At 38.5% G+C, this 19491-nt stretch overlaps 1 protein-coding gene across 3 annotated transcripts in view; it reads left to right on the forward strand.

Annotated features, from left to right (window-relative positions):
- The window catches only part of Gk (glycerol kinase), a 76191-nt gene that overhangs the window by 32819 nt on the left and 23881 nt on the right, over nt 1-19491 (forward strand). For 2 of the 3 annotated variants that reach the window (XM_027432738.2, XM_035450203.1), the window contains exons 5-13: nt 1203-1279; nt 3881-4018; nt 6593-6702; nt 8799-8865; nt 9911-9928; nt 11737-11772; nt 12389-12456; nt 17263-17305; nt 17911-17991. In XM_027432738.2, coding sequence (XP_027288539.1) covers nt 1203-1279; nt 3881-4018; nt 6593-6702; nt 8799-8865; nt 9911-9928; nt 11737-11772; nt 12389-12456; nt 17263-17305; nt 17911-17991 — 638 coding nt within the window. The remainder of the gene's footprint in view (nt 1-1202; nt 1280-3880; nt 4019-6592; nt 6703-8798; nt 8866-9910; nt 9929-11736; nt 11773-12388; nt 12457-17262; nt 17306-17910; nt 17992-19491) is intronic. The other variant, XM_027432740.2, reaches the window with a different exon arrangement.

The raw sequence follows: 19491 nt of genomic DNA on the forward strand, positions 1-19491 counted from the left end.
AGAGAGTATCCCTCCATGTGGAGCGGGTTCCCAAAGTCCATTCCTATACTAGGGATAAATACTGATCCACTACCAGAGGCCCCATAGATTGCCCAGACCTCCAAACTGATATCCTCACTCAGGGGGTCTGGAACAGTCCTATGCTGGTTTCCCAGGTTTCAGTCTGGGGTCCATGAGTTCCCCCTTGTTCAGGTCATCTGTCCCTGTGGGTTTCTCCAGTCTGGTTCTGACCCCTTTGCTCATCACTCCTCCCTCTCTGCAACTGGATTCTGGAGTTCAGCTCAGTGTTTAGCTGTGGGTGTCTGCTTCTGCTTCCATCAGCTACTGGATGAAGGCTCTAGGATGGCATATAAGTTAGTCGTCAATCTCATTATCCGGGAAGGGCATTTAAGGTAGCCTGTCAATCACTGCTCTAGCAAACCACTAGTAGATTAAAAGCTATAAGAGTTAAATACAATAGACCTCACCTCTTAAACAAAAGAGAGCAAAACTGGTTTTTTGATCACCTATTCAATCTATTGTCTAGTTTTTAGTGCATTCTCCTCCCCAAGCTTCTGCCACAAAGCAAAATGAGATTTTTTTTTCTACTTGGAGATCAGAAAGCAGATAGGTAACAGAAATTTAGTAAATAAAATGATGTTCCATTCCAGTTTCCTCTATATAATCCAGCAAAGAAATGGGGTGTGACTAAAGTAAATAATTGCAGATCTTGCATCCTTTGAAAGATTTTATTACAAATAAGCATCCCATCAGGGTCTCTACTTAGCCTTTCTCACAGTCTTCTCCCACGGTTTCTAAGATACACATTTTGTCCTGAGCTGTGTGTTTTGCACTGCCAACTAGCCTACCCCACTTTTAAGTCTTCCCTCCACTCAATGTGTCTCTAGGAAATCCCCATTCCAAATCCTCTTTCATTGTTTTTTCATGTAAACATAATAATGCAAAATGAAAGTCCCAAGGTTTGTATTATTACTAGAATTTGGTCTGTAATTTTGTGTAAAAGCTTTCAATGCTCCTTTGTAAATACATTTTCTTCTAACAGTATGTCTATTCATTCCTCATTTTCTAATTTCTGTCCTTTAAAAGCTATAGCATTTTAATTGCTTATGGAAACTAATCAGTCTCCTATCTGTGACAGTGATTTCATTAAGTTCTCATTTTTATTAAGTTGTTCATATGTATTATTATGTTTTGATCTGTAGTGTGGCTTGACCTAAGAACCCAGTCTACCGTTGAGAACCTTAGTAAAAGAATTCCAGGAAATAATAACTTTGTCAAGGTAAGAAATCTCTTCAGAAGTACACTGTAAGAATATGTAGTTTAAAAAGTTTACAGATTTTGGGCTGGAAAGATCACTCAGTCGTTAACGGCTAGGCTCCCAACCAAAGAAAGTTCACAGATTTCATGAGCCAGACGATCTCAGTCTTACAACTTGTGGTACAATGGTTATTTTACTCAGCTTATAGAATATTTTCTTCAGATAACTGTGGTCGAATCAAGTCTTCACCTTTCTTTCTTGTTCTGTGGGGAAATGAAATAATAATAATACCCCAAGAGGACAGACTGGTAGAAATTATGTCCCATACCTTAAATCATATTCCCCAAGGGGTGCTTTCTTTAATTTACCCAGACTTTCAGAATCCAGCCCACCGAAGAAAGTACTGATTCCTTTGAGTTCTGGTAACCAAGATTCAGTGAGAAAGAAAAAGCAGATAGCCTTCTAGACGTTCACCAAAGGCCATTTTTGTTTTTGTTTTTTTTTTTTAAATCAAAACAAAGCGAAAAACAAAACAAATATTATTCCCACGAAAAGGAATACAAGTTCAAGTTCTTCTAGAACTCAAAAAGTTCTTCTTTTTTTTATAATGAACTGTGTCCCCTTTTTTATTTGTCAGTGGGACACATTGGTTCTTGGATCAGAAACTAATTGTTAAGATGTCATTAATTATAACAGGCTAGCAGACAACCCATGGTCTGCTCTCTTCCCTGCCTAAGTAGTTTGAGGCTTGTCTTGCCCATTTATTCCTGTTTTTGTTTCTTTTGTCACCCTACATGACCTTGCCTCCCACCATCTGCACTGTGCTGCAAGGTTTGTGTAGTTTTCTCTGCATTGCTACTGCAGACAACGTTCACGCTCCCTGTCTGCATCATTTTAAGGCATGCCTATTAGGTTTGCAAGATCTTCTTGAGGACATCTCATATTCTGTGGGATGACCTTGCAAGTCAAATAATATTTCCATAAGTTATTTTCTTCCATTATTTCTGACTGTTGCTACTCTCTGATCCCAACAACCCAAAAGAAAGCTGGAAACCTTAAGATTTTTTTAAAATTTCATTTTAAAAAATGATTTTTCATTTTACAAACCAACCCCAGTTCCCCCTCCCTTCCCTTCTCCCAGCCCACCTCCCCCCTACCCCTCTAACTTGCAGATGAAGTTAAAATATTTGAGAATATTATGGTTTCTAGTTTTATGTTTTTATGGACTGTGTATGGGTGTCTCTGTGTTTCTTTTGTTCTTTGCTTTTTAAAAAATACGGTTTATGGGTTTTTTTGTTTGCTTGCATGTTTGTTTACTAGAGAGAGGGGGAGAGCGAGAGAAAGCACATGGAGTTGAGTGGGTGGGAGGACCTAGGAGGAGTTGTGAGAAGGGAACCATGATCATAATATGTTGTGTGAACAATTTTTGAGACTGGGTCTTACTGTGTAAGCTGGGCTGACTTGGAGCTCACTGTGTATACTAAACAGGCCTCCAACTTGCAGCAATCCTCTGTTATACTTTTATTTTATGTGTCTGGCTATTTTGTCTGCATGTATTAGCTGTGCACTGCATGAATGCTTGGTGCCCACAGAGGCAAGAAGAGGGTATCAAATTCTCAGGGACTGAGTTTCAAACAGCTGTTAGCTACTACATGGGTACTGGGAACCAAACCTGAGGCCTCTGGAAAAGCAACCAGTACCTTTAACTAACAAGCCATCTCTCCAGCTCCTCAGTAATCTTTTTGCCTCTGCCTCTCAACTGATGAGATTATAGGCATGTATTGGTATAACGTCAGCTGTAACTTGAGTTTTCGCATGAAGTATGTTTATATAAGATAAGAATAGGGAATAGGATAAGAAGGAGAAGAAACAACTGTATCATTTTATATTATTTTAATTACACCTTAATCCATTTACTTGAACTTTATAAAGAAATCTGATATTTAATATGCTAGTGAGAATTGATCATCACCCATTCTCAACAAAGATCAGTGAGCACACATGAGTTTCACTTTTATGTTTAGCCTTTACCCAGTTCACTTTTCTTCCATTCCTTGTATTTGCTGACTTTAGCTAGCTCCTTTCTTATGTCCAACAATTCTTTATTGCTTTAATCTGGCATGTCATTGAGCTCTATTTTCCACTAAGCTTGTATTGCTCTGATATTTGAGTATGTGTGTATGTGTGCATACACAAACATGGTATGTTATGAAATTATGTGTTTAAAATAATTTTCTTGCTATTGCTATTATGACTGTTAAGTTCACAGTCTACCATGAAAAGAAAAATAAGGTGTAGAATTTTGGTTTAGGAGCTACAGATGAGCAATTTATTGCAAAAAGACTGTCACTGTCACTATCTAATTAGAAGATGGTGTGTCAGTTTTCTCTTTACCTGGTTTACATAGATACTTTTTGAACTGCAAACATAATCGCTCTGCTCTATGGTCATAAGCATGTTTTCCTGTACCATGGGATAGGAAAATTACGTTCATTTGAAAGCCTATGGGATTGCCTTTAGAGCTACTAACCAGTATATATTTTGTTGAGTTTTCTTCTTTAAAGGTTTTGTTTTAAACTATGGTAAGTGTAATTTACTGACTGAACTTCGTAACTGTTTTAGTCCAAGACAGGCCTTCCACTTAGCACTTACTTCAGTGCAGTGAAACTTCGTTGGCTCCTTGACAATGTGAAAAAAGTTCAAAAGGCGGTGGAAGAAAATAGAGCTCTTTTTGGGACCATCGATTCATGGCTCATTTGGGTATGTTTAGATGTAATGTATGCATAGAGAACATTTTGGGGGTATTTTTTTAATTGTCCTACTTACTATTTTTGACCAACATTTTAGACTTTTATTTAGCATCATTATTGAGTAAAACTACTCAAAGCAGCAGAATGTCTGTCTCCATTTAAGAGTCATTTTTGTCTACTTCCCATTTTACTTTCCTTGTTATTATTTGAGTGACAGCAGAAGCTAATTACCGTACTTTATAACTCTTATCATTTGGGCAAGTAATTTAGGTAGCTTTTCTCTCATGCTTATCATTTCCTTCTCTTCTTCCACTAGCCCTTTCTTAAAAGAAATAACTGTTTCACATAGTAAAATGCCTCAGCATCTCTCCTTCACGTCAACATTTTGTAGCTTTCTCTTGTGAAACCGTGCCAGGATATGAAACTAAACCATAGAAGAAGTTTATATTAAAATGTTTGCCCAGAGCTGAACACAGGTCAGTAGTTATTAACAGTTTAGATATTTATGTGACACATTATTTTTCTGTTTAGGCTTGTTGAGATAGGGTCTCAGTATATAGACCTGATTTGTCTGCAGTTCACTATGTAGGCCTATTAGACTTGAACTCATGCCAGTCCTCTGACATCTATCTCCTGAGGCCTGAGATACAGATATGTTTTACTATATTCAGCCATATCCAGTCTATCTCTGTCTCTCTGTTTCTCTTTCTTTCTGACAGGATTTCACTATGTAGTCTTGGGTAACCTAGAACTTGCTGACTCTGCCTCCTAAGTGCTGAAATTAAATATGTGTGCCACCATAACTGGTTTACAATGTAGATCTTTGATTTTTTAAAATCATTTCATTATTTTGTGTGTATGGGCCTGCATGTATATATGTGCACCGTATGTATGCAGTGTCCTCTGAAACCAGAAGAGAGCATCGGATTCCTTGGCACTGGAGATGATACAGTTGTGAGCTCCAGGGTGGGTGCTGGTGATTGAACCTGGGTCCTCTGGCCGAGCAGCCAATTCTCTTTGTTGAGCCATCTTTCTAGCCCAATAATGTATATCTTTATAGTGTATGTCCTTTTGTGCTTCATTTTCTCTCTCCCTTTTTATCCCTGTTACATTTATTATAGGCCTTGTCCCCAAAACAATACTGTAGTTAACCTCTCTAACAGTAAGCCAACTGTAAGATCATAAACTTTTGTGCCAATATTTCTTCAACCATACTCACATAATTCCAAGTACACAATTCCACAAATACTTCCAAAAGAAGAACATATGAGGATCTCTTTTCGCCATTTAGGGGACTTCAAGCCAGTATTCTCCTTAGTTTCATTTATGAAATCCATACAGTAGGTCTTTCAGGATACTTCCTAGAAGAGTTGCCTTCTCCACCCTGCCCTGGACTTGGCCATGGAATGTGTACTTTTTGTTTTGTAGAGGCCAACAGTTTTCTTGTATGTCAGTTACAGTTGGATGAGTGGCTCTAGCAATTGTGTCAAAGCTGAATGGCATTTTGGGGTTACACCCCATGGCATGCTGTTTATCTACCTTTGTTCTCTTACCTCTTATTGTTTCCATTTCAAGGAAGTCAGCATCGCTTCCCAAGCTGTTATGGAGAACTTAAAACTCTGCTTTCAGGATGTGTACTAAAACGTGTACTATTCAAAAAGAAAAAGTGAATATACAAGGGTTTCTGTAAACCTTTGGAGGTCATGTTCCACCTAGTAAATTTGATAAGACTGAATTTTCCAAGGATAGAAGATTAAAATCCAAATGTTTGTTTAATCAGAAATTAAACAGAATTGTCTGAATGGAATAGCCACATGAGGCTGTGAATACTTAAGTGTCATCAATCTAAACTATGGTATATTGGGAATATACAATACATAACGGATTCTACAGATTTAAGACACATAAGAAAGTAAAATGTATTAATAATATTCTATTGATTATACATTCAAATGTTATTTTAGATATATTGCTAAATAAGATGAAACATAGGAAATATAGGTAGATGTTATAATTCTATTTCTCTTTGGGTTTTTAATGTAGCTACTGTTTTATTACATTTATTTGGGTGGGGAAAGAGCCTGCCATGAAATGTGGATGGAGGCCAGAGGACAATGTGTGGGAGTCAGGTCTCTCCTACCATGTGGGTTCCAGGAATTAGCTCAAGTCCATCAAGCTTGGCAGCAGGTGTCTACTTGATGAGCCATCTTCCATATTCAGCTACTAGACATTTTAAAATTACATGTGTAGCTCAGATTGTATTTCTATTTTATGCTGCTGAAACCTCAATAATAGAAATGTTTGGTTCTGGCTGGGTATTGGTGGCACATGCCTTTAATCCCAGCACTCGGGAGGCAGAGGCAGGTGGATCTCTCTGAGTTCGAGGCCAACCTGGTCTCCAGAGCGAGTACCAGAATAGGCTCCAAAACTACACAGAGAAACCCTGTCTAGAAAAAAAAAAAGAAAGAAATGTTTGGTTCTTCTATTCGTTTTATGTGCTCTGCTGCTAATAGTCGCCCTTGTTGATATATAAATACAACTGCAGATTTGTACAGATTTAACCTGTCCCTTTCATTCTGTCTAGAGTTTGACAGGAGGAATCCATGGGGGTGTCCACTGTACAGATGTAACAAATGCGAGTCGAACGATGCTTTTTAACATTCATTCTTTGGAATGGGATAAAGAGCTCTGCGAGTAAGTTATGTCTTGGCCTCAATGCAGTTTTCCCTCTTCATTCTTTATATATACATTATTTATTTAGAATCTAAATCTTAACTGTTTGCAGATGGTAGTTGTGTACTAACATTTATTGTTATATTCCAACAACAGTATGCAAGTCTGTAATTGTATGTGGGTTTTTGTTTTGTTTGAGGAGGCATTTTTTTTGTCCCTGGCTAATTTTGAATTTGTGCTGATTTCGTCTGTGTCAGCTTCACTACTTCTGGGATTACACACAGCTTCTATTGTGTGTGGGTCTTGTTTTTTAATTTTCCATTTATTCTTTATGGCTTTCACATCATGCGTCTCTATCTCATTCATCTCTTCATCCCTTCATATACACCCTCTGCCTTTGTACCCCCCCATGAAATAAAACAAAATCTCATCATGCTAGCTGTAGTGTGACACAGAGAGTCAAACTATATCCTTTTCTCCATATGTTTTCACTTGCAAGTGTTCATTGCAAAGAGTCATTGGTCTGGCTCGAGTTGTCTGGTTTCTGCTACATCACTGATACTGGGACCCTTCTTGGATATCCAGTTGTTGGCCAGTGTCATGGAGATCTGGCAGCTCTGGGTCTGCAGGACATGTTCCTTCATGTGCTCCATTAGATCATAGATGGGGTGGATATTGGGGTGGGCCAACCCAAAACCCTGCTTCTGATCCTGGGTTGCTGAGTTGGTCAGCCTGACACACACACACACACACACACACTGTCCTTCCCACCAGGGTGAGCTCTCTAGTATTGCCACTCCCAGACACTCGCCAGGTAGTTCATCCTATGCAGCAATGAGAAAGAGGTGGGGGTGTTTCTCCTGATTTTATGTCCTCAGGGTCAGCTCTACTGTGTTGCCCAGTCAAGGTGCAGGAGTCACTGTCCTGAGTGTGCAGCTGGTGAGGGGAAGAAATAGCTCTCTAAGTCTTAGAACCTCAGGGCCAGCTCTCCCAACTGCCACAGGCAGCAAGAGGGTGGTAGTTGGGGATTATAAATGGAAGTTTCTGTCCCGTCTAGTCCTGTATCCATTTAGTCTCAAATAAACACACAGAGGCTAATATTAACTATAAATTGTTTGGCCGATGGCTCAGGCTCCTTATTGGCTAGCTCTCTCTTAATTATTAACCAATTTCTATTAATTTATGTGTCTTCACATAGTCTTGGCTTAATGGAGAATATCCCGGGTGTCCTAACTTCCTGGTAGCTACATGGTGTCTCTCTCTTCTTCCCAGAATTCTCCTAGTCTGGTAGCCACACCTATACTTCCTGCCTGGCTACATCCTGCCTGTCCATTGGCTTTATTCATCAACCAATAAGAGAAACACACACAGCATACAGGAGGACATCAGGGGATCTCTCTCTGGCCCATACCACCATATGACAAATGAGGAGCAGGGCCAGATCTCCCTGGCTCCCAAGCAGACCTGTTTACCTGCACCCCTGTCAACAGGGTCAGCTTTACTATGCTGTCCATTTGAGGTGCAGGGCCAACTTTCCCAAGTGCTGAAGCTAGCAAGCGGGAGGGTCGACTCCTCAACACCTGCAGTTGGCAGTGTCAAGGGGGGAGGGCCTTTTTTCCCTTGTCTTCACCGTCTGTGTGGTTTAACTTTATATATTAGGTGTGAGTGTATACACTCACATTCAAGGACACACGTGCTATGGTGTGTGTATGTAGGCCAGAAGGTACCGGTAGGAGTCAGTTTTCGCCTCCCCTTGGGTTCCATGAATCAAACTCTGGCCATTAGGTTTGGTGCTAAGTGCCTTTACCTACTGAGCCATCTCATCAACCATAGCTGTAGCACATAGAATCAAAAGGTCATATTAATTATTCTTTTTGGACTAGCTTCTTTTAGAAAAGTGATTTGCTTCCTGAGTATTCTTCACAATGTGTAATGATTTGGTTGTTTAAGGTTGGACTGTTAAGTACCCAAACATACAACTATGTTCTCTTGGCTAATATGTTTACCACCATTGGATTCTATGCTCAGATATACCTATTTTCTAATTATTTGTGTTTAAAATATTTTTACATGTTTATTAAAAATGGTGTTATATACCAAAAGCTATTATTTTTCAGGTTTTTTGAAATTCCAATGGAAATTCTTCCCAATGTCCGGAGTTCTTCTGAGATCTATGGCCTAATGGTAAAATAAATACTCGGAGGAGGGGATTTTATTAAAAAAAAAAGAAAGACCTTTGCCATTTAGGATTTAACAGTCAACTTTATTATGTTTTATAGCTTGGGATTTGGGACTTTCTCTGTGAATGTCCATAGTATATAAAATATGGATTTAATGTTTTTAAGTGGCTTTATAACTAAAAAACTTCAGAGTGCTTACTACCAATTGATTTTCTATTTATAAACTTGAGTTGGCTTTTCTTTCAGTAATATTGTTTTTGTGTTTTAAATATTAATATTTTAAGTATTATCATTAACCTAACTCTCAACAGTAGTATGGGAATATTTAGGCCAGTTTATCCTTCCATATAAATGTAGTAGCTGTGATGTCTGCTTTTAATTTAGAGCAGGTTCTAGTCACATCTTTTTTTTAGTGTTCTTTTTTCTAGTTAATCCCTTTTAATGGCTGAACCATCGTTATATATTTCATTCTTTGTCAGTTTGGAACAATTTGACAAAGAAACTGAAAGCAAAGAGTCTGTTTCTAAATTAGGTTGCTTATTAAGGCAATTTCCATAATGCACATTTTACTGAAACCTAGAGGAAGAAAAGTAAGTGTGCTTAGCATCACTGAAAATCTGTGACTAAGTATCAGGAATAGAAACCTTCAAGAGGGTTTGAACTGGTATTTAAGCACACAAATTTGAAATTCATGGTAAAACTTAGGAATTAAGTTTAAGGAAGCTTCAAAACTAGCCATTTCATGAAAAATATTAGGAACTCAAATCACACAGTTAATAAAAATAGAATTGAATGCCAGATGCTCTAGCTAATGCTTGAGCAAGAATTTTTAAGGCAATGTGGAATTGCTGAAGGCAGGCATTGTAACTGCTTATCTATAGTGCTTTCGTAGTTTCATAATGATCACAAACTCACTTGGGTCAGAGCAAAAGGCTATTTTTGAAATAGCTTCAGAGAATGATAGAAAGAAAACATTTCATTGACCTAGTTTTCTCTTGCACTTAAAATATTATGCTTCTGTCCCCCTCTCTCCCCCTTGCTGACTATAGAAAATCTCTCATAGTCTGGTGAGTAGGCTACCCACCAATTATGCTACCCATTCGTTTAAAAAAGATACAGTGCATTTCCATTTATTTTCAGACAAGCACAAGTCCATTCACTAAACAAATGTACCTAGAATTTGTATAACCTTACAAAATATTATAAGCTATAGTCATATTTCATCTTTTAAAGGAAGCAGAACCTTGTTTATTTATTTTTCCTAAGATTAAAATAAAGGTTTCTAAAATTCTGGGGAAGTTTTCCAGAGATTTGGATACTACTTATTGCAAAGTACAGTTGTGATGTACTGTGGCCTTTAGCATAGTAGGGAAATAGAAATGGCTTTTAAATATCCTATGTGTCTATCTCTTATAATATCTTGTCCAATGTTTCAGACCAGTTAGTTGGAAATGCACTGTCACTTTTTCTGCATGTTTCCTCAGAGGACCCTCCTGGAATCCTCCAGAAGCCTCTTCCCATAAAGAAAACAGAGCGCTTTACATGCCTGAACATTCCTTAGACTGTTTTAAAACTTTGATAATTTTGGAAGTATAAGCAGACTTCTTATAATAAAGTACCAAGATAGAAAGCCTCTAGGTTTCCTGATGATCACATTTAAGTCTTTTATCTAGTCTAACCTTTCTTACTATCCAGGCTCATTTTCAAAGAATATATACAACAAATATCAAGTCTTATTCAGGGAGTGTAGCTCAGTTGTAGAGGACTTGCTTACTTTTCAGTAGGCGCTGGGTTTGGTTCCTGGCACCGAAAGTCGAACCTTAAAGAATAGCCAGTCTCTAATTGACCAGACAGCATGAAAGAAGGAACGTAATAGTAAGAATCTAGAGGGCATTTTCTATTTTGATAAGGGCTTCCATATGTCTCCATATATGTATATGTTGTTTCCTACTGGCAAAGATACATGAGGAGGATACTAGTGTTACTACAGGTCCCGGGGCCATTTGCTAACAAATGGTAGGCAAAGTGTTCTTTCCAGTATATCATCCTTACTTGAGGGATCACATTCCTTAATTTCTCTAAATCCTTAATATCAGTACAAATTGCTCTGTCATGTTGTTTTCCCTGCGGTGGCCCATGGAACCAGACCTGCAGCCCAGCATGTTCTAGACAATAGCTAGCTGTAGCACTGTGATGTATCCTCAGCCCTGTAATATGTTTTTTTTCAAAAACTATAAAGTTTTGGCAACCAGCCACTAAAATCTCACTTTGCTTCTTGCTGGCCATACTGATTGGAATAAAAAAATCACTCATAAATTAACTGTTACTTGTCTAAATTTAACTTTCTCTGAACAAATATCTGAAATCCAAGCACTCTTGGTTCTTAAAAGCAGTTTCCATGGAAAGAAGAGTTGATGCAATACAAAACACAGCCTTCCGGAAACTATGTTCCATGCTAGTTTGATAGTTATTTAAAAATATGTTGCTTGCTTCATAATAGCAGCAGTGATATCAAAGCACTAACTTTGATCTGAAATCACACAGTCCAGTTGTCACTTTGTAAATAAATAAGTTGTGTAGAGCGGTTCAGCAGCCTGCTTGTGGCCTAACCCTAACTAACCAGGAGTAGAGCCCGTGTCTCCTGACTGCTAGTCCGTTGTTTTATGTTCCTTTTCCAATGCCATGTCTCTTCTTGTCATTTCAACGAATCTTTCTAGTCTCTGTCTCCGTCCTGCTCATGTAGTTGAAACACTTGCTTTGTCTTGTCTGCTCAAACCCTTTGGCATGTTGCTCTTCTTGTTCATTCCTATAACAGTTATGTTAGTAGAGTCAAAATGTTATGACTGTTCCTAATCCTTATTAAAAATTTTATCAGAAAGCTGGGGCCTTGGAAGGTGTGCCAATATCTGGGGTAAGTATCAGGACCAAATGTGTTCCTGTTATAAACCCGATCCCTACCTCCACCTCTATCCTACACTGTTATAGCTTCCCTCCTCTGTCTTAATCCTTCTGCCTGTTCTTGAACTGGGAAGGACAAGAAAGAGTGGCAGTACTGGCCACTTGTTCTTTTGTGACATACTGTGGGTCACTGAAAATCTTTTGAGGGAAATCTAAGCCTGGTGTGGCGATTCAATGCAAGCCCAAAACTTTGGGGTCCTAACTCTAAGTCTAGCCTCAGCCACATAATGAGTTGGAGGCTAGCCTGGGTTATATGAGATTATGTTTCAAGAAAAGAAGGAAGAGAGAGAGAGAGAGAGAAGGAGGGAGAGAAGGAGGGAGGGAGGGAGGGAGGGAGGGAGGGAGGGAGGGAGGGAGGGAGGAAGGGAGGAAGGGAGGAAGGGAGGAAGGGAGGAAGGGAGGAAAGTGAATTTTAACTCTCCCTTCTTATGACTTTTATATTGATTAACAAATGAGGGACATGCCAATAGGAGGACATATAAGGCATAGATTTTTCACTCCTTGATAATTAGAATACACAAATATAAACCTATGGCTCAGTATTTTTATATTGTCGTTTATCATTTCAGTGTTTGGGGGACCAGTCTGCTGCTTTAGTGGGACAAATGTGCTTCCAGGATGGACAGGCCAAAAACACGTGAGTTTAAGAAACCAGCTTTAAAAGCAATGTTTTAGCCGGGCGTTGGTGGTGCACGCCTTTAATCGCAGCACTCGGGAGGCAGAGGCAGGCGGATCTCTGTGAGTTCGAGGCCAGCCTGGTCTCCAGAGTAAATGCCAGGATAGGCTCCAAAGCTACACAGAGAAACCCTGTCTCGAAAAACCAAAAAAACAAAAAACAAAAAAAAAAGAGCAGTGTTTTGTTTACTTGTCTCCCCTGGTGCTTTAAGGGAGGAAATGTGTTTGAAATTCAGCCAAAATGCAGTACTTCAGTCACTTCAGTCTGGACATACACATTATTTTTACAATCTGTTTTTCCCTCTCTCCTCCTTTCTCCCACTTTCTCTCTGCCTTGGGTCTTATATAGCCCAGGCCACGCTGAAACTCCTGATCCTCTGTCTTAAGTTTTCAAGTACTGGATTTACAGGCATCTACCATAACACCCAGTTTTATGCAGTTCTGGGGATTAAAGCTAGGACCTCATGCATGTTAGGCTAGCATTCTGCCAAGTTAGCTATACCTCCAGTTCTGTTTTTGTCTTTTATTTTTAATTTGGTTTTGGTGTTTTTGAGATGGGCCTGAAACTCACACTAGGTACCTTATGACTGGACAGAAATTCATGGGGATCTTTCTGTCTTGGTTCCCCACATTCCAGGTCTTTGTTTTGTTGTTCACCCCAGAGCTACATTCGCTCCTTTTTAAAAAGCTAGATTGGTGGGGTTGTAAAGAAATGAGGAAAAGCTGTAAAAAAGTTATAATTTTCAGCATATTATCCTGCTCAGGTTTTCTACCTGTAACCAATCTCAAAGTATAATTTTATGGGATATTTAATGCCATTTTCTTGACATGATGCTTTCTCCCTCATGTGAAGTATCTCCACTGATGAACAGAAAGAATGAAAGAAATGAAGCCTCAATAATATTTTCCACCTATTATTTTTCTCTTAATTTCTTTTATTAAAGATAGTGCCTCTCCATTACATATATTGAATGGCAGAAAGAATATATCCCAAGAGCTGAAATAATAGTGACAATTATAACACATTCTCAGACAATGGCTATTGTGTTATATGGAATGGTCCATAAACTTGAGATATTACTCAATCCACATAAATCTTATTATATGGGAATGCTATTATTCCTCTTTCATGTCATGTAACTAAGATTTAGAGAGAATAATTTGTGTAATGTTACAAATCTAGTAAATTGAAGGTATAATATTTGTACCTTAATTCATTGTATTCCTTAGCTGTGGGCTCTAAGCTTTACTGACTGTTCTGTATAGTAAATATTTCCAGCCGGGCGTTGGTGGCACACACCTTTAATCTCAGCACTCGAGAGGCAGAGGCAGGCAGATCTCTGTGAGTTCGAGGCCAGTGTGGTCTCCAGAGCGAGTGCCAGGATAGGCTCCAAAGCTACACAGAGAAATCCTGTCTCGAAAAACCAAAAAATAAAAAAGAAAAGAAAATATTTCCATAAACTAAAGACTATCTTTAATGGTTCTTCTAATGGGGTTTTACTAATTCTGTCATCAAGGGTTTTCATTAATTGGTTTGGATTTGTTTTTTTTTTTATTTTGTTGTTGTTTTGTTTTATTTTTGTTGGATTTTTGGAGACAGGGTCTTGCTGTGTAGTCTGGTTTGTCTGAAGCTTGCTGTGCATCTCATCCTGCCATGAAACTTATTCATCCTTCTGCCTCAGTTTCCCATGTGTTCAGATTATAAGCGTATATCACTATACCTTCTCATCAATATTTTGTTTATTGGTAAGTTGGGTTGTTTTTCAGACAAAGTCTCAGGTAGCTCAATCTATCCTTGGACTTGCTATGATACTCCTGTCCCCATCTTGCTAGTTCTGGGATAATAATGATGGGATTGCAGACATGAGCTACCATGATGACTTCTTTATTTTTGACTTAGGTGATTAAGTCATTTATTTCTCTGCAAATGATGAAGTATCTAGCAGTCCTAAAGTAGATGCTGTTCAGCAGGGCCAGCCACACTCATGGGAGTGGGTAGCCTTATTTGAATGAAAGATTGATGGGAAGAGGATATATGGAAATTCTTTGTAGGCTGTGATGACCTCAGGTCATGAAGGAACACTTGAGTTAACAGAAGTGTGGAAACATTTTCTTTGAATCAGGGTTCCAGCAACTGAATCAGGAGTCATAGAAAACTAGGCTGTTTCCCTTTCCTCCTCTGCCAGGAACACTAGTGCTAGTAAATCAGATGCCATCTCTCTATGCCCATTACCTAGCACAATATACAGTACATATTGGGAACACAGTGAAATATCCTTCATTTCTCCCTCTTCTGTTCATTTCTCTCTTTCCCATTGTCAGCCAAGTCCATAAATCATTAATTAAAATTAGTTATTGTTTGAGTACCTATGTAGTCACTGCCAGGTTTGAAAAGGAAAATAGCAAATCCTAAGATCTTGATCTCACACTTCTTATCCTGAGAGGAGACAATACAGGTATCCAGTTAATGGTGTATGAACTAGAGGTTGCATGATATAAACTTTGAAGTAATGCTATTGGCTTTCAAAGTGAGACCGGAAAAGTCATAAATGATTATGTGCATGGGCTCAGTGGTGGAGAACTTGCCTGGCATTCACAATACCCTGGACTTGATCCCAGTACTATAAAATAAAAACACTATGCTGGTAGTGAGATGCTTTAGAGAATGAGCAATACTGGAGACTGCAGGAGACACTTACCAAGGATACAAATAGGAAGATTTACTATAGAGAATGTAGAGAACCTTAGGCTGGGAAAATGCTAAAAGTATGAGACTATGAGCCTAGTGGCTCTGAGATGTATTCCAGGTAATTGGGAGGTAGTATGGGCTAAATAGTGAGTTCCACATCAGCCTGAGCTACTCAGCATAAAAAGCAAACCAGGGCTGTGGAGGCGGGTGATATTTAGAAGAACAATGTAGTGAGTGGCAAGACCATGTATTGGAGAAATTCCCATCATGGCAGACAGCAGGAAGAAACAGGACAGTAGATTGAGGACTTAGTATAACCTCCCAAGGTGTATATTCAATGACATATATCCTCTAGCTAGGCCCTACCTCCCAAAGCATCCACAACTTCCCAAAATAGCATTGCTACCTGAGGACCAAATGTCTAAATCATAAGCCAGTGAGAGGTATTTCATTCACACCATAAACCATAAGCCAAGATTTTTCCTTTTGTTTTGCTTGAATTTTTGTTTTTTTTTTTTTTTGCTTTTTCCCCCCTCTTTGATAGGGTATGAATAACTTCTGAACATTTTATGAGCTGGTGTTTAGGTGTGACTGGAGTTGCCAGTTAATATGATGACAGTCTTGGGTCAAAGCAAGCTGAAGCTAGAGGCCAAGAACCTGTGGTATAAACCACTATATCCTGATACTACAGACTCAGGGGATGGGGACAGAAAGGAAAACTACATGGATACACAGGCACTGTAGTCAAGGGAAAAGACCCCGGGACAGAAGGTTAGGATTAGCCAAAGTAAGGAACAAATCCAGTAAAACAATTCGTGTTTAGGACATGTTTGTGGTACTGCTAAGTTATGTATTGTACACACAGGGAAATGTGGAGTGAGTTAAGTATAAGTTGTTTTATGTCAGTGTTTTACCTACATGTATGCCTGTGTACCACATGTGTGCTTGGTACACGTGGAAGTCAAAACGAGCATCAGCTAACTTGGGACTGGAGTTTTAGATGGTTGTGCACTACTGTGTGGGTGCTGGGAATGGAACCTGGGTCCTCTGCAAGAGCAACAAATACTCTTAACTGCTCGGCCATCTCTCCAGTCCATTTGCCTTTTAAAAACATAAATTTATTAGGTGAGTTGTCACATGCCTTCAATTCCAGCACTTGGGAAGCACAGGCAGTTGTATCTTCAGTTTGAGGCCAGCCTGTTCTATAAAGTGAGTTCCAAGACAGGTGGAGCTACACAGAGAAACCCTGTCTCAAAAACAAAACAAAACAAACAAACAAACAAAACACAAAACCCCAAAACTAGGAACAAAAACAACACATAAGAAACCTGTTTCTCTGTGACCATTATAAGAATCAGTTGGGGTTAGCAACTAGTCTTGTACACACAAGTCAAAAATATCTAGTTATGTTCAGGTGACAGTCTTGAGGCAGAGTCCAGAGCTTATACTGATAAACTGCCACAAACTAAGTTCAGTTCTTCCATATCAACAGTGTTGAGTTCTGTTTTTGGGTATCCCAGCACCTTTGGAATACATTATCCTGCAGAGAAAATGAGAGCAGTAAGCCTTAAATAGCTTTTCCTTCCTTGTTTGTCACTTCTGTCCTACTTTTCAATTTCTGCTATTCCATGTTCATACTTTCATCCCCCCTACCCAGAACATAGTGGTGTTTCTCATTCCATAGCTGTTAAGAGTGATAGAGCTAAGCTGGCCAACTATTGCTAAATGGCCGCTAGTCATGATATTTTACCCCATGTGGATTGGTAGTGACTTAACTGAATGTAGAATTTATTCGAATTCAATCATATTTTACAAACACACCCTTGGCCTATGACTGACTAAATGCATTTTCCCCATTAATTAATCTCAATGTATTTCCTTCTAGATTGATTTTATAATAAAAAACACTCCTTTTAAGAGTATTTAGTGTATGATGTTTGATAGCTTTCAACACTTTTAAAAAGCCTTCATGAAATGACTTTTATTGTACTAAGTGAAATATGAGTTTTGATCATTGGTAGTACTAAGATTTTGCTGTTGATAGAATTGTCATGCTGTTTTTTCTTCCTCCACCCATAGGTATGGAACAGGTTGCTTCTTATTGTGTAACACAGGCCATAAGGTTGGTTTTCTTCTAAATTCACATTGATAAAAGTCTTCTTTCATTCATATACATAATGCTGGGATCTAATTCATTAATAGTGTGCTTTTGGGGTATTTAGCTTTTACTTAATCTGTATCATGATTTAACTTGGTTCAATAGAAATGATGAAAATCATGAAATGGAGTGATTCTAATAAGAAGCCTTCTATGCTTTTTAAATTTCTTAGTATTCTTTTGTATTAATGGAAATTCTAGTTTTAGTATCATGTCAGATTCTTAGTGAAATCTAATTAGAAATAAGTAATAATGTTTTAGCAGTCTTGTTATTACCTATGATTAAGACAGTTTTAATAATTATTATTTTATTAATAGAATTATTATGAATCAATATTCTATTATAACTTTAAAAATGTTTTCACACTGAAGCTGGATAGGGTGGTACATGCATTTAATTCCAGTACTTGGGAGGCAGAGGCAGGCATATCTCTGAGTTCAAGGCGAGCCTCGTTAGTTCTAGGCTAGCCAGGACTACACAGTAAAACCTTGTCTCAAAAGAAAAATGGCTTTATACTACTATCCTTTAAATTTTTTCCACATTAAAATCTTTGTTTTTCTCTTCTATAGTGTGTATTTTCTGAACATGGCCTTCTGACCACTGTGGCTTATAAACTTGGCAGAGACAAACCTGTGTATTATGCATTGGAAGTAAGTTCTTTTCAATCAGTACAGATGATATGACATATATTCACATTTAATGAAAATTGTCATGCATTCTGGGGGAGGTATTCTTTTGAGGCAGCATCTTATCTTGTATCCCTGGCTGGTCAAGAATCTCTAGTGTCCTTTAAATTGGCCTTGAACTTATGGCAGTCTTTCTCCTTTTGCAATTATATGAGCCACCACACTTGGAAAAATTGCCATGTTTTCTAAAATTTTTCCCATACATTTTAATATATAGGACTCAAAATTTCCACTTTTGGCCTTCGATTGGGTAGGAAGAACCTTGAGGTAAAGTAGGAGTTAAGACTTCCACGAGAGAAGATTATACCGTCTTCTCAGTTGTTGGTACCAATTGGTTTTTGTCACCTTGGGAATATTATTTTCCTGTTGTAAAACCTAACATTTTCAAGTGTAATGCTGACTCTAGCTCTTCTTTCAGCTTAACCATTTCTGTTTAGTAACTAAAATGGACCAGTGTTATATAGTGAATCATTGGGCACAGAAAGGCAGAGCAACTCTCCTCACTTGTATCTCCCGGGAAACATCTGTTTCAGACACATTTGCAAATTATCAAAGGACTATGTCCATCTAAATTTGTAGGACATGATAGGTTTGTACAAAAGATGTTAAAGGAGTTGGTGTAGAGCTCAGTAACAAAGTCCTTTGCCTAACATTCTCAAGGCTCCAGCTGAACATAGATCCAGGCTCCATATCACAAACAGAAACAAAGATCAAAACATTTGTTTAAAGTCACAGAAGCAATATGTTGTTTGTAAAATCAGACACATGTCTTGTGATAGATTCTAGAGCCTCATGTGTACTAAGAGGTGTCTGTCACCGAGCTCCACTCCTAACCCTATATAATTAACAGTGGAGTACTGATAGCCGGCTACCCGAGGCTAATTTGGTCAAGAGATTAGATGTCTAGTCATAGTTAAAATATTTCCTCAGCAGGTAGGCCTACAGCCCACTTCTTCATAGCACTGGTGGTTGAGTTGAGGGACTTGAACCTGCTAAGTGAATACCCTATGACTGAACTGTATCCACAACAATCTCTCACCCCTCTTCTTTACACAAAGGCACCTGGAGAATGCTCAGGGCAGTACTGTTCACATTAAAAAATGGAAGCTTTTGGGGTTACCATAATCGTTGCAGCAGCTGTAGTAGTATTAATATGCTTTCTTTGCCCTTGTATGAGAGACAGAATTTTAGGTATTTTAGAACTGGAAAAGTCCTGAAGGACAGGGGTCACCTAGTCTTTTCACCCAGTGTGAAATCTCCCTCTTGTCTCTGTTTTCTATTGAACAGATAGAATTCCAGAGTTATTTATTATTGAAAAGATAGAATTCCAAGCTGTTGGCTTTTTTTATTTTTTGAGACAGGGCATTGTGTATCTCCAGCAGCCTCAAATTTGCTATGCAGCTAATGATGAATGAACTAGACCTTCTGATTCTCCTGCCTTTACCTCCTGAATGATGGGGTTAT

This window comes from Cricetulus griseus, chromosome X, assembly GCF_003668045.3.
Source record: "Cricetulus griseus strain 17A/GY chromosome X, alternate assembly CriGri-PICRH-1.0, whole genome shotgun sequence".
NCBI lineage: Eukaryota > Metazoa > Chordata > Mammalia > Rodentia > Cricetidae > Cricetulus > Cricetulus griseus.